The 16,671-nt window shown below is 38.6% G+C and overlaps 1 protein-coding gene across 2 annotated transcripts in view; it reads left to right on the forward strand.

The window, feature by feature from the left end:
* The window catches only part of LOC102828499 (electrogenic sodium bicarbonate cotransporter 1-like), a 522,188-nt gene that overhangs the window by 475,044 nt on the left and 30,473 nt on the right, over positions 1-16,671 (forward strand). For both annotated transcript variants that reach the window (XM_006873779.1, XM_006873780.1), the window contains exons 18-19: positions 13,861-14,039; positions 15,222-15,294. In XM_006873779.1, coding sequence (XP_006873841.1) covers positions 13,861-14,039; positions 15,222-15,294 — 252 coding nt within the window. The remainder of the gene's footprint in view (positions 1-13,860; positions 14,040-15,221; positions 15,295-16,671) is intronic.

Consider the following 16,671-nt stretch of genomic DNA (forward strand, 5'->3'; position numbering starts at 1 on the left):
TTTTTTTGTCTATGTTGTTGTTGTTGATTGCTATCAAGTCGGTTCCAACTCATAGCAACCCTGCACAGGATTTCTGAGGAACAGCTAGTGGGTTTGAACCTCTGACCTTATGGTTCGAAGTCCAGTGTTTATCCTATAGCATTACATCAGGCGTTGTCTATGTCCTGTAGAAAATGTTAGAAAAACCAGGACTTACCTCTCAAAATAAGAACTAAGTGTAAAAACAACTTTTTCATTATGTTTAGAATTGCTTATTTATTTGATTAAGGGTAGTTACAGAATAAGTACCTGTTTTTTTGTCACAAATCTCAAGATACAAATGGACATTTCATCAAGAATCAAAGACTTTTCAATCTGGAAATTGTTTTGTTTATAGTTTGTTACCAAAAGATAGCTAGTGAATGTGAAAATTGTAGTTTCTTTCTAAAATTATAAAGGTCCATGAATGCTGTGAAATTTATTCTAAAAGGAAACCTGTAACAATGAGAGAGATGGAGGCATCAGGATATTAAATGCAGTATGTTTCGTGGTGGCATTTGCTTTGGCACCATGTCCATTGGTTCTGATTGGCTGACTATTCCAATTGGGATGTTGTTGTAGTTAGGTGCCATCAATTCGGTACCGACTCAGAGTGACCCTATGCACAACAGAATGAAACACTGCCCTATCCTGGACCAACCTTTCAATTGTTTCCATGTTTGAGCTCATTGATGCTGCCACTTTGCCAATCCATATTTTGAGTACCTTCCAACCTGAGGGGCTCATTTTCTGGCACTACTTCTGACAGTGTTTCTCTGCTATTCATAAGGTTTTCAGTAACTGAATATTTGGAAGTGGTTCATCACTCTTTCTTCCCAGTCTGTCTTCGTCTCGAAGCTCATCTGAATCCTGTCCACCATGGGTGATCCTGCTGGTATTTAAAATACTGCTAGCATCACTTCCAGAATCACAGCAATTCACAAGCCACCACTGTACAACAAACTGACAGATGAGTGGTGGTCCAGTTGGGAGGCCTCACCTTTCTACTCTGCTGAACAGCTCTGTATTGATATAGGAATGCCAAGGCACTTGGGTTTTTAGGCCATCATTTTGGTTAGATGTGTTCCACATTACCCCACAGAGCTCTCAAAAGCAAACCAGGTTCAGTGAGGTCATGCTTTCTCTAAGTCACTGACAGAGGCAGGAAGAGACTGAGTTCCTGACCACAAACTGGAGCACTTCACAGAAGGAAAGGGGATTTTAGAGTATTATTGATTGGACAAGAAAGGGAGAGATAGTTTAGAATGGATATGTAGAAACTTGTAGATAATTGTAGCAACAAGTTTTCATTTATAGCCTCTATGGTAAAATTCTTAAGTTTTGTGAGTTTTCTGGCATAACTACAAAATCCTTGCCTTGTTTTGTCTTTATTTATTTATTTTTTCTATTCTTACTATCATAATGTCTAGTCTATTTTAATGGTTTGTTATATAAATGTCATCAAGTCGTTCCAATTCATAGCAACCCTGTATAGGGTTTCTGAGGAGCAGCTGCTGGATTTGAACCACCAACCTTGCAGTTCAAACTGACCTTATGGTCCATTGTTTTATCCTACAGTGCCACACCAGGACTCCATTTTAATGGTTTGTTGTTAAGTACCCTTGAGTCAGTTCCAACTCATAGCGACCCTGTGTAGGGTTTCCAAGGACCAGATGGTGAGTTTGAACCAGCAACTTTGTGGTCCACTACTTTATCTCATAGTGCCACACCAGAACTTCATGTTCGTGGTTTGTTATTGTTAAGTGTCCTCAAGTGGATTCTGAGTCATAGTGATCCAGTACAGGGTTTCTGAGGAGCTACTGGTGAGTTTGAACTGCTGACCTTTTGGTTCAAATCAACCTTGCAATCCTGCACTTATCCTACAGTGCCACACCAATTTCCTTGCATCCCTCTAAAAGCAAGCATTTTTTTAAAGCATGGAATTTTTTAGGCCTGTATTCTGTTTCTAAACCATGGATCAAGCTTTGCCATTGAACAACCATTTCCTTATCCTGAGATTTAAGCCTCTTTGCGTTGTTGTTGTTAAGTGCTGTTGAGTCGATTCCGACCCATAGCGACCCCATAGCGACCCTGAACAGGGTTTCCAAGGCTGTAAATCTTTACGGGAGCAGAAAGCCTCATCTTTCTCCCGCAGAGCGGCTGGTGGTTTCGAACTGCTGACGTTGCGGTTCACAGCCCAATTCGTAACCACTACGCTACCAGAGCTCCTTAACCATACCCTAAATTTAATTTTACATGATTCTCTACCCATACTAACCAATTTGCTAATTGAATGAACTATTAGTTTCATCTTCAGTCCTGCAGCTTGTTCTGCTACTTAATTCAACTAAAAAGTTTTCCTCCCATTCTTCAATGGTTATCACCTTTCAAAAGCCTCCCCATCCATCCTTCAGTACCCTACAGAGAAAAAAAAAAAATCAGTGTGGCTTTCACTCCTAATGTGATTTATATTGCTCTTCTTTTCACTACTATATTTGTACTATTCTGTGGCACTGGTCACATGATGTCTTACATAGTACTTATTTGCTATAATTACCTTTTCCTGGGTCAATATGTTTTTAACATAAGGACAATGCTTTAATACTCTTTTCATCTTTCATGTGGCTAATCAGAATGATTAATATGAGGTAGATACAGTAAACACAATTGAAAAAATTCTATTATATTGTTATTGTTACTAAGTGCCTTCGAGTTGGTTCTGAATCATAGAGATCCTATATAGGGTTTCCAAGGAACAGCTGGTGAGTCTAAACCACTGACCTTGCAGTTCAAACTGACCTTGCAGTCTAGTGCATGATCCTATGGTGCCGCACCAGCATTGATTACCAGAGTTGTTATACTACATGAGATGAGAGATAGCTGCAAAATATGCAAAGCCACTTTCAGTTCTCCTTGTGAATGCTTGTATTGGTGAAACTCTATGGAGATGGTATCATTACAAGAAGGTTTCGTGGGCAGTAGACCGGAGTTAAATACTTCATCTAGACAGTAGCCAAACACTTCATCTTCTAAGCTTTTTGGTATCTTTTTCCAACCTTTTTGATTCTGTACTAAGAGTTCATTATAATTTGTGCACACTCTGAGTCCTCCCATCTGTTAGTGAGCCCCTTAGTGGGAGGTACTATGTCATAGTTCTCAGTGTCCCCATAAACCAACATATTGTCTGGCTCATGGTGTACTGCTCAGATGAATGCTTATTCTGTATCTGTGCCTGTGTGTGCATTGCACTTGGTACCAGAGGTAAATTTCAGACTGCGAGGGTAGACTTTTTGTTTCATAGATTTGGATTACTATGGATTTATTCCTAAATGATTTTTGTTCTGTATTGACAAAACATATACAGTGTCAAAAGGAAGTTTCACTTCTTATCCTTGTACTTGAAATTATTTTCAGTTACAGAAATTAGAACAGTCTTTGGGTTTATATTCATAAAGACGGAGTTCGTTAGATTTTAAAGTCTTCACCTAACATTCAGAGCATTTATAGAGTCTCTTGGTGGTGTAAATGGTTAATGCATTCAACTACTAACCAAAAGATTGGTAGTCTGAGTCTACCCAGAGGCACCTTAGAAGAATGCCTGGCCATCTACTTTAGCAAAATCACCTCTGAAAACCCTAGAGTGTGCAGTTCTACTCTAACATTCATAGGTCTCCGTGATTCAGAATCAACTCTATGACAGCTGGTTGGCTAGGTATGAAACAATTGTGTTAGATGGTGAAGATAAAAATTGTTCTATGTTCCCAGCCATAAATGAAGTTAGAGGATTTTTTCTACTAAACCTCTCTCCCTATCAGCAGTCTAGTTAGAAGTGACCTTGCTTTTCTTTATGCCTTGTATCTGACTCATACATTAAATTATTTGTTTTCATGTCTTTACTCATTCTGTAAATGCTTTAAAGGCAGGTGTAGGCTGTCTTACATGTGGTTGTATTCAGCACAAAGCCTAGCACAGAATAGGTGTTCAATAAATGCTTATTAAATAATAGTTTTCCAAGAACATATATGAGTAAATGTGAAGTCCCATGGGCCTTTCTTCATGTATTAAGGGTCCCTGTAGCTGGAACACAGGGGAATAGTGCTTCAAGATGAGGTAATAAGAGGTAGGACCAGATCCCATAGAATGGATTTCTCAACCTCAGCATTGTTGACATTTTAGGCTGGGTTTGTTGAGTGAGTCTGTCTTATACATTGTAAGATGTTTAGCAACATCCTTTGCCTCTACCCACTAGATATCAGTAACACCTACACACCAAGTAGTGATAACCCAAAATGTCTCTTGTTAAGTTCTGACTCATAGTGATCCTGCATAGGGTTTCCAAGGAGCTGATGAGTCTGAAGACACCCACCTTATGGTTAGCAGTCCAGTGTTTATCCTAAATCACCACACCAGGACTCAAAAATGTTTCCAGACATTGACAAATGTTTCCAGTAAAAAACACTAATGTAACACCTCATAAATCGTAGCACAGTGTTTATGATTTTTTCTAAGTGAAGCTAGAGGTCACTGGAGGGTTTTGAGCAAGCAAGGCCCACCCAGGAAATAAGGATTTCTGTGCTAAGACCTGCATTGAGTACTGAGGGATACTGAGGTGGTGTGAAGGGAGATTTGAGCTGGGCCTTGAAGGAAAAGGATAGACTAAAACAAATGACAAGGAGTTAGAAACAGAATGCCAGTTTGAAGAGTGGACTATATAAAACCATAAGACACAGAATGGACATGGCCCCTTTGGTAGGGGTTGTGTGCCGTGGAGTCAGTTCCAACTCATGGTGACCTTATGTAAGGTTTCCGAGGCTGTCAATCTTTACAGGAGAAGAAAGTCTCACCTTTGTCCTGTGGAATGGCTGGTAGTTTCAAACTGCTGGCCTTGAAATTAGCAGCCCAGCTCATAGCCACTACACAATTTGGCCCATTTAGCGCGTGGTAAAGGACTCAGACTCTGGTAGCGTAGTGGTTACGAATTGGGCTGAGAACCAGAAGGTAAACAGTTCGAAACTACCAGCTGTTCCGTGGGAGAAAGATGAGGTTTTCTGCTCCCATAAAGATTTACAGCCTCGGAAACCCTGCACAGGGTTGCTTTGAGTCGGAACCGACTCCACGGCACATAACAACAACAACAACAAAGGACTCAGAAAATCTTCAGGCGTTCCCATAACCAGAGTCTCACATGGTCAAGTAGGTGCTTCCTGATTTGCCTTAGTCTTCTTGGTTTCTCTGACTTCTCCTATTTCCTATTTGAGGACCAGAATTGCATTTTAAACGTTCATCCTGACAGCAGTAAGAATGAATGGGAAAGGTAAAAGTGTGGAGATGTATTGAGGGAAGTAAGAAGGAAACTACTCCAGGTAAGACATTATGAAAGCCTGAAAAAGGCAGTGGCAATTGAGAAAAAGGACAAGGAATAAATTTTAAATTTCACACGTTATTTTTGACAAATGCTGTTTTCTGTGTTTCTTATTATTTCTGTAAAAAAAAAAAAAAAAAGAACCAGCATTTGAATATTATTTATATTCATCCAAATCTAGTCATTTGTATATTTTCAGCTTAAAAGGGACATATATGTCTTCGTATATATAGATATACATTGTTTTACAGGGACATCTTCTCTAAAATAACCCTTCAATTTCTGGGATCATTATAGCTTTGGTGGAGGCACCATGAAAAGTGGGGCATAGCTTTTGCCATTCTGTTAACAAATATGACTCCTCCTATGTTGACTTTGTAAAAAATGTACAGACTTGGAAGCCCAAAGGAGCAGTGCTACTGTGTCCTATAGGCCTCTGTGATTCAGACTCAGCTAAATGGCAGTGGGTTGGGTTTTGGATGTTTACTGTATGTAGCACATGGTATTGACAGAGTATAAACCTTACACAGTGAAATTTGGAAAAACAAATACATTGCTTTTCTGTTCAGACTCAGCCTCCTTAAACTTCCTCACATTTGTTCATTATCTTTCCCCACTGCTGGGACTGTGTTGTCTCCTGTTTGGATTATTGCAGTGTGTTCATCTCTGTCCTTTCTGTGTACAAATTGGACTACTACCAATGCGACCGCCACAAACCAGCCAATCTATCTTTCCATATAGAAATCTGATTGTATCACATGCCTGCCTAAAACCCTTCAATGGTTTCCTATAGTTCTTCTATCAGATATTACAAAGCCTTTAGTATAAAAGCCATGAAGTTCTTCTGTAGCCTTATTCCCAACATCTTATCTCATCCCATGCACCAACTGTATATAATCTTTTCATAATGGCAGCTATCTTGAATAACTTTTCACCCAACATCACTATATTCATCTTCTAGGTAGCTATGGTTCACATTTTTAGAACTCAGCTTAAATACTGTTTTTTTATGTAAACCTTCTGTGGCTTTAAGAATGAATTGAGTATCCTCATTATTCCTATGACATCCTGAGTTCAGCTGTATTCATAGTGTGAATGCCTGTTGGTTTGTTTAGATCTGCAGCTATTTCAGGATAAGGACTATGTCTATACCTGTCATTTCATTTCTAGGGCCTAGCAAAATAGCATCATTGAATGAACGAATGAACATTTGTTCTTTTGTCTACTAAACATTTATCTAGAGTGTCCATTCTTATTGGCACTGTGCAAGATCTAGGGTGTGAGTGGTGAATAAAAACACACATCATCCCTGTGCTCAATGGAACTCCTAGTCCAGAAAGAAGAGTCATTAATTAATCACACAGAATGTGGTATTGCAACTATATCTGGTGCTGTGAAACAGATGGTGATTTTTAAGAATCTGTAAGAGAGGGCATGACCTAGCCCATGTGATACAGGAAGGCCTCAGAGGCAGAGAAGTTTGCACTGAGCTTTTAATGCTTATGTTGTCATCGTTGTTGTTGTTAAGTGCCTCTGAGTCAGTCCAACTCATACAACCCTGTATAGGGTTTCTGAGGAATGGCTGGTGAGCTTGAACCATTGACCTTGTGGTTCACACTAACCTTCTAGTCCAGCTCATTAACCTGCAATGCCACACTAGCACTCCAAGCTTAAGTTGTTGTTGTTGTTGTTGTTAAGAGCCTTCTAATTGCTTTCTACTCATAGTGACCCTGTATAAGCTTTCCAAGGAGTGACTGGTGAGCTTGAACTGTTGACCTTGCGGTTTAAACTGACCTTGGAGTACACTGCATTAACTTGCAGCCCCACACTAGGACTTTAAAGCTTCAGTTATAATTTTTGTTGTTGTTAAGTGTCTGTGAGTTGGTTCCAACTCATAGCGACCCTGTATATGGTTTCTGAGGCTTGGTTGGTGAGTTTCAACTGCCAATCTTTCAGTTCAAATCAACCTTGCAGTCCAGCTTTTTAACCCACAGTGCCACAGCAGGAATGACACATGCACATGACAACCATTTTTTGTCGTCTTCACTACTATGATTCTGGTTCAAACAACTCTGATTCAAACCACCAAAGTGTCTTGGGTAGATTATTGACTGCAACAGCCTCCAAACAGGTCTGCCGCCGGCATTGTAAATGCCAGCAGGTTTCAGCAGAGCGTCCAGGTTAAGACAGACTACTAAAAACAATGATTAGCAAGAAAACATTATAAGATATAGTGCTGGAAGATGAAAACATTATGAACAGTAGCAAAACATTGTCAGTTCTAGTGCTAGAAGATGAGCCCCTCAGCATGTAAGACTCAAAATATGACTGGGTAAGAGCTTCCTCCTCAAAGTAGAATGGACCAGAGTGATGAGAATGAAGCAAAGCTGATGGTGCACAACTCAAATAAGAAGAAACAAGTGCAAACATCCATTATAAATCAGAACATGGAATGAACAAAGCTTGAATCTAGGAAAATTGGAAGTTGTCAAAAATGAAATGGAACACATAATGATTCATGTCTAGACATTGTTGTTTTTGTTAAATGTTGCCAAGTTGGTCAAGTTGGTTCAGACTCATAGTGACCCTGCATAGGGTTTCTGAGGAGAGGCTGGTAAATTTGAACTGCCAACCGTTTAGTTCAAAATGACCTTGTGATCCAGTGTTGATCCTACAGTGCCACACCAGGACTCCTATCTTAGCTATTGTTGTTACTGTTAAGTGCCGTCGAGTCAATTCCAACCCATAGTGACCCTGCATAGGGTTTCTGAGGAGCAACTGGTGAGCTTGAACCACTGGCCTTTCAGTTCAAATGGCTCTACAGTCTGCCGCATTAACCCTCAGCACCACACTAGGACTCATCTTAGGTATTAGTGAGCTGAAATGGACTGATATTGATCATTTTGAATTCAGAAATTATATGGTTTAATATTCTGTGAACATTAACTTGAAAAGGAATAGCAGCACCTTAATAATTATAAAAACATTTCAAAACCTATCTTGAAAGACAATGCTGTCTGTGATAGGTTCATACCAGCTAATACCACTATTATTCAAATTTGCACCAACCACTAAATCTAGTGATGATGAAATTGAAGAATTCTACAAACCTCTTAAGTCTAAAATTGATAAAAATGTAGTCAAGATACAGTGATAATTTCTGGTGATTGGAATGTGAAACTTGGAAACAAAGAGGAAGGATCGGGAATTGGAAAACTTGGTCTTGGAGATAGAAATAATGCTAGAGATCACATGATAGAATTTTGCAAGACCAAAATCTTATTCTTTGTCAGTATCTTTTTTTTAAACAACATAAAAAATGAGACAGTACACCTGGACGTCACCAGATGAAATACACAGGAATTATCTGAACCACACATGTGGGAAGTCAACGTCAGCAGCCAAAACAAGACCCGGGGCAGACTGTGGTACTCCAATTGCGTATGTGCAAATTCAGACTGAAGCTCATTAATACTAAAACAACACCACAGGAGCCAAAATATGACCTTGACTAGACCCCACCTAAACTTATAGACCATCTCAAGAACAGATTTAATGTAATAAGCATTAATGACTAAAAATCAGAAGAGTTGGGAGATAACATCAGGACCATCATACAGGAGGAAAACGAAAGGTCATTAAAAATACAGGAAAGAAAGAAAATATGTCAGAAAAGACCATAAAACTTGCCCTTCAGTTGAATGAAAGAGATGAGAAAATAAAACAGCTGAACAGAAGATGTTCAAAGGGCATATATAGAGGGCAAAGTCCAGTATTATAATTTAATGTGTAAAATCTGAAGTTACAAAACCAAAAGGGGAGAGAATATGCTCAGCATTTCTCAAGCTGAAAGAATTGAAGAAAATTCAAATCTCAATTTTCCATGTTGAAGGATTTTATAGGAAAATATTGAATGATGCAGAAAGCATCGAAAGAAGATGGAAGGACTCTACAGAGTCACTGTACCAAAAAGAAATGGTCATTGATTAACCATTTCAAGAGTTAGCATATATTCAAGAACCAATGGTACTTATGGAAGAAGGCACTGGTGAAAAACAAGGATCCAGGAATTTATTAAATACAAATTGAAAACTTTCAACCAACTGGTACAGCACTGGAGGTGCTCACTCATCTATTCCAAGAAATTTGGAAGACAGCCACCTGCCCAGCTGACTGGAAGGATCCATATTTGTGTCCATTCGAGAGAGGTGACTCAAAGGAATGCAGAAATCATTGAACAATATCATTAATATTACATGCAGGTAAAATTTGGCTGAAGACTTTTCAAAAACAGTTGCACTACTAGAAATTCAAGCATAAGTCATAAGAGGACATGGAACTAGAGATATAATTGTTTATGTCCGATGAATCTTGGCTGAAAACAGAGAACACTAGAATGATATTTACTTGTGCTCTATTGACTATGCAGAGGCTTTTGACTATATTGTTGTTGTTGTTGTTAATTGCTGTTGAGTAGGTTCCAACCCATAGCGACCCTGAATAGGGTTTCCAAGACTGTAAATCTTTACGGGAGCAGAAAGCCTCATCTTTCTCCCATGGAGCAGCTGGTAGGTTCAAACTGCTGACATTGCAGTTCACAGCCCAATTCGTAACCACTATGCTGCCATATTATGGATAACATTGTGACAAATGGGTATTCCAGAATACTTAATTGTGCTCATGCAGAACCTGTACATTAACCAAGAAGCAGTTGTTAGACTAGAACAAGGGGATACTGAATGATTTAAAAATCAAGAAAGGTGTGCTCCAGAGTTGTATCCTTTCAGCATACTTAGTCAATCTGTATGCTGAGCAAATAATCAGAAAGATGGATTACATGGAGAAATATGTGGCATCAGGATTGGAGGCAGATCTATTACCATCTTGTGATATGCAGATGATATAACCTTGCCACTGGATGCAAAGTGGACTTAAAATGCATACTGATGAAGATCAAAGACTAGAGCCTTCAGTCTGGATTGCACCTCAATGCAAAGAAAACAAAATTCCTCATAACTGTACCACAAAATAAATCACAATTTAGATGTATTGGAGAAAAGATTGAAGTTCTCAAAGACTTCATTTTGCTTGGATGAAAACCCCACACTCCGGAAAGCAGTCAAGAATCCAAATGTGATAATGCATTAGGCAAATCTGCTGCACAAGACCTCTTTTAAATGTTCAAGAACAAAGATAACAATTTGAGCATTAAGTCTGCCGGACCAAGTCTTGGTATTATCAATTGTCTCATATTCATTTGTCAATGAATAAGGAAGACTGTAGAAGAATCACTGAAATTGAATTATGGTGTTGAAGAAGATATTAAAAGTACCACGGACTGTCAGAAAGACAAATCTAATGAGAATGCTCTTTAGAAGCAAACATTGGGAGATTTGCTCTCTTATAATTTGGACATTTTACCAAGAGTGAGCACTTCCTGGAGATTTTACTTGGCAAAATGGAGATTTTGCAGAAATGAGAAGGACCCAAACAAGACAGATTGACAGAGTGACAGCGGCAACAAGCTCAAATGTAACCACAGTTCTGAGACTGGGGCAGGACTGGGCACTGCTTCATCCTGTTGTTCTGTTGTGCAGAGCTGGCTCCAAGGCACCAAACAATAACAACAATGGGTTTCCATTGGGCTTGCTGTGAAAGCCAAGTTGTAATAGATTTTAGTACTTTTAAGTACTATTTAGGAGTCCTGGTGTGACACTGTGGGTTAAGGAGACAGACTGCAAAGCCATTTGAACTGCCAGGTCAGTGGTTCAAGCTCACCAGCTGCTTCTTAGAAACCCTATACAGGGTCACTATGGGTCGGAATCAACTCCGTGGTATTTAACAACAACAACAACAAGTACTATTTAAGATATCATGTAGCAAGGAGCTCTGGTAGCGTAGTGGTAACGAATCAAGCTGTGAACCACTAGGTCAGCCGTTGGAAACTACCAGCTATTCCTCAGGAGAAAAATGAGGCGTTCTGCTCCCGTAAAGATTTACAACCTCGGAAACCCTGTACAGGGTCGCTATGAGTTGGAACCGACTCCACGGCACATAACCACCACCGTAGCAAAACCTATGAGAATGAGAACTTGATGGAACTACCTTACTCTGCTGGCCCACACAAGATTTCTGCCGTTGACATGGTCTAGTCTCAGCACTTTCTTTTGCTCTTTTAGTGGAAAATATTTTGAGGTTTCCTTCTCTGACAGTGTTCCACCTTACATAGGTTCTGTCTTTCATAGGTTTTACTGAGCCTTCACTTATTTAAGTTAGCTATTAGTATTTCCCAAGATTCAATGGAGAGACTCCATGAAGGCAGAGATGTTTTGTCTGTTTCATTCACAGATGTGGATGTTCACAGAATATCACAAAATCAAGGAATATTTGATGTTTTCATTTTTTCACCAGCATGTACAACTGTGCCTTTTATCTAGCTGACAGTCATTATTTGTTGAAAGAATGAATAACTGAATGTCTTATGGTGCTGTGAGTTCATGACTGGACTGCAGTCTGTTTGAATGGCAAGGTTGGTGGTTCAAGCTCACAAACCACTCCTTGGAAACCCTATACTGGGTTGCTATGGATTGGAACCAACTAGATGGCACTTAACAATGACAACAAGCTCTAACAGAAATAACACAGGTTGAATGCTTTAACAAATAGAAATATATTCTGTCCTTATTTATGGGGCTAGACGTAAAATTCAAAGCCTTTACTCTGGGGAAAAGAGACCTTATTCCATGGAGATCTCCATGTGTCTTGGTATCAATCTTCCTGTGAGTCTTGGAGCTTCACCAAAGGACACATTTCATACCTGGCTCTTCTTTCTTGATGATTGTAGGTCTCTTTCTCTATGCTCACTTCTCTCTCATTTTATTCAACCTCACTGAATGCAATGAGCATATACGACACGTAGTATAATTACATCAGATCATCACTTATCACTTCAGATCATCAGCTCATCACTTCAGATAACATCCTGGGGTTAATTGCACCACGTTAGATCTCATCATGGAGGTGATAAATACATCTTAACTGCTAGACCACTGAGAATCTTGGCTCAGCCAAGTTGAGGCATCAGGTATATCATGATATTCACCTTATTTGTTACTTTGAAGAAATTTATTTCAGTTCATCCCTTCCTTTGTCCCTCTTTCCCTACTGGTCCCCTACTTTCAATTCTAATCATTATGCTTTCCTGAAATGAGCTGGCTTTATGAATGCACATAAATGAATCTTCCAAGTGGATTTCATTCTCAGCCACGCCTGAAGTGTCATCTATCCCTCCCTGTAATGAGTTCTCTGAGAACATGATTAGACCCATGTGTGCAAGCCAGGGGTGAAATCCTGACATTTCAGTGAGAGGAGAGCAGTGTTCTAACAGTAACAGGATCTGAATGATAACAGTCACTGGGTTTCGGTTTTTAAAGCCAATCTCTCCATTCCCTTGCATTGGTCATACTCCTGCTCTTCTTAACGTTTCTTCCATGCTGTGAAAATGGACTGCTCTATTTTCACAGACTCCATAGGGGTATTAAGCATTTGCTTTCTTCATAAATAAAGTAGCGAAATTTAACCATAGAATAATATTGTGGACTTGTTTAACAATATTTATTTAGTGAGTAAAGGAACTAGACCTTTTGTTACAATGTCTGCTCTTCCAGTCAGTAAATGTTATTATGACCACTGAGCAACATTTGAGATCAGTATATTCTGATTAAGGGTGTGTTGATCAACTTAATAATAATGTTTGATAGATTGTTAAGCAATTATTTTCATATACTGAGAAGGGTGAGAAATGGCATTCTGGATACCTTGTCAATATTACTTTTAGATTTTCAGCATCCGTGTGCTGAATACCATCTGAGTGAATAGTATATTGTTAAACATTGTCAAGTAGAGAAGTATGGTGTCTGCATTTAAAATGCTTACTGTACTTACATTAATAACTATGAATACCATGATTGTTACCGCCACCATTTATTGTGCCCTAGTTCAAACCCATTAGCCGTGCTTCCGAAACCATATTAAAAACAAGAAATCGAACAACAACTTCCATTAAAATTTCCATAAAATTGTTTACCTCTATTACTTTATTGTGCCATCCCCAAGCTTTTCAAGATAGGCACATGTCTTCATCATTCAGATTCCAAAACTGGATGTAAAGAGGCTAATTAGCAAAACAGAAATAAGTGAAGTTTAACGATTGTTCAAAGCTGTATAGTAAAGGAGGTGGCATGCGGCAGCTCTGTGTGTCATTGGCAGAGTGGGAGCTGGGATGAGGAGATCGAAATGAGGAATATAAAGTTCCTGCCCTTAAAGCGCTTATATTCTGGTCAATATTTTTATCAGACAAAGTAAATATTGTACCAGAAATATTGCTGGTTTCTTTTGGTCATTTCAGTTCTCATCTGGAAACATTACTGGATGGAAATCTGGGCGTGTTCTCTACATGGTTTGCTTGTCTCTCTCTACAGAAGGGAGCTGGGTATCACCTGGACCTCTTTTGGGTGGCCATCCTCATGGTGGTGTGCTCGTTCATGGCTCTTCCATGGTATGTGGCTGCGACCGTCATCTCTATTGCTCACATCGACAGTTTGAAGATGGAGACCGAGACTTCGGCACCTGGAGAACAACCAAAGTTTTTAGGAGTAAGGTATGTTAAGTCAGAGGAAAATGGCTCTACAAACACATTTTGCAAACATATGTGTTAATTATGAGGTCATGGGCATATTTGGAAGAGAATGAGCTGGCCATGATTAATTTATTCCTACACACTCTGTTCTAGGAAGGATTAAATTTTATCAGAAAGATAGTCTTCAATGAGTTTTCAGTTCCATTTACTTACAGTATTTCAATTTCCTTAGATTAATTAAAGAGCAAATGAAGCAATATAAAATTACAAGGAGGTTGCTTATTTTCTGCAACATGCAGGTTTTGGGTGTTACGGCAATTACTGTATCAAGATACTATGAGAGGCCAAATCTGAGATTCCATAAAACTCTTAAGTCTGCTTGCAGTTTTTAAGATTCTATGATGGGAAAGCACTAATTTTTTAGTTCATTTTCTGTCCCCATAAGCACAAAGAAACTTTGACACCCTGCCCTCTCACTGTTAAATTTGAGTAGTCATGAAGGGCAGTGGTACCAAATCTTTATACTCTTTTGAGTACTTTTGCAGCAAACCCTGCTCATAAGTGGTTTGGGGTGGATAGTTCACACAACGGAGACATAGTTTCTCGCGACACAACAGTAGGTAATTCTTTTCTAGGGGTTGGAGGAGGGGGTTGCTGGATGGGAAACATATTTGCTAAAAAATACTCTTCTTGTTGTAGATTCGGAAATTAGAATGATAGGATTTATTGTACTCCTGAAATTTCCCTGAACTGTTTGTTCACAGCACATAAGACAATGTAATATTTGTTTCCCGTGAAAGGAAGTGGTAGTTACACAACAGAACAGGTTGTTTAAAAATGAAAAACTTCAAAGAAAATAGTAACTGACAGACTAAGAGCAAGTGATAGTTCTTCCTTTCTTCTAAAAAGAGGAAATAAATTAGCAGGATAATTTGCCTTTCTTTTCAATAATTTATATCACATACTGATTCCACAGCACATAACAACAACAACAACATATCACATATTTAAAATTTTAAAACGTTCTATATATAGTTAAGTTTAGTTGCATGCTGTCCTTGAGGTTTTATTACACTATATCAACACCTTTGACATTTTAACTAAACACTGATTTGGTCAATATGTAGTCTTTAGAAGGTGAAACAACAAAAGCATGCTTATGAAAACAAGAGGTAGAATGATAATCTTTTGACTTTGTTTCAGGGAACAAAGAGTCACTGGAACCCTTGTGTTTATTCTGACTGGTTTGTCAGTCTTTATGGCTCCCATCTTGAAGGTAAATATATGAAATAATCAATTCTTCCTTCTTCTAATTGGACATATGAAGATTAGAATTCCTTATGAAATACTTGCAAGGTTCTTATCAGCATTCTATAGCACACTGAACCAGGGGTGAGTAAAACAAGGACTTTAAAAAAAAAATAGCTTTTGTCTTGACTTCCTTCTCATCCCTTCACCCTTATTATTATATTATTAATGTTTACAATATGAAAACACTATACATTACTAATTATTCATTGAACCATCTGAAATTACCATAGTCAAACTTTTTTGACAAACAGCAACTTCATATGGTTCAATCTAATGTTATTTTACAGTGATCTTCCTCCCTATAATTTTTTACTCTCCTATTCTCCACAAATTGTTTCTTTACATTGCCCTGTATTTATTCTTAACCCTGCCTTTCATTAGACTCTTGGATAATATAAGAGATTCAGGATGATGGTTTTGCCTTTTTTCTCTTGTTAAATATTGATGACTGTGTTTCCCTTTACTTTGACTAGATTTACTAGTCCTAGCGAGTTTAGAGTAAAATTATAAAATTATAAAACTTTAGAGGTGAACTTTTGAATCAGAAAAATTATATGGTAGATTGCTTTAAAAGTTAGAAGGAGGCAATATATAAGGTTGATTGAAGGGGTGAATAATGACCTAAACCAAAAACCAAACCTACCACCATTAAAGTCAGCTTCAACTTACAGTGATCCTGTATGTGATTTCTGAAGCTGTAAATTGTTGATGGTGGTGGTGGTAAGTGCCAGCAAGTCAGTTCCAACTCAGAGCAACCCCAGACATAACCAAATAAAACACTGAGCAGTTCTGTGCCATGCATGCCATTATAGTTATGTTGGATCCGTTGTTACTGTTACTGTATCGTTCCAACTTGTTGAGGGCCTTACTCGTCTTTGCTGACCCTCCACTTTACCAAGCATGATGAACTTCTCCAGGAACAATTCCCTCCAGAAAATATGCCCAAATAATGAGAGATGAAGTCACACCATCTGGCTTTTAAGGAGCATTCTGGTTCTACTTTTTCAAGACAGATACAGTTGTTCTTCTGGCAGTCAATAGTACTTTCAATATTCCTTGCCAACACCATAATTCAGATACATCGATTCTTCTCCAGTCGTCCTTATTCCTGGTCCAACTTTCACATGCTTACTAAGTGATTGAAAATATCATGACTGGGGCCAGGCACACTTTAGTCCTCAAACTGACATCTTTGTTTTATATCACTTTACATCCCATAATTTTTTACATGAACAGAAAGCTTAATTTTTCTCCCACATAATAGCCTTAGTAAAATGACCTGAGATCTCAGGCTGGCAAGGGGAAGCTAGGCAATAGCCTGGAAGTGCTAGGATATTCGGGC

Source organism: Chrysochloris asiatica, unplaced genomic scaffold (assembly GCF_000296735.1).
Source record: "Chrysochloris asiatica unplaced genomic scaffold, ChrAsi1.0 scaffold00254, whole genome shotgun sequence".
Classification (NCBI taxonomy): Eukaryota; Metazoa; Chordata; class Mammalia; order Afrosoricida; family Chrysochloridae; genus Chrysochloris; species Chrysochloris asiatica.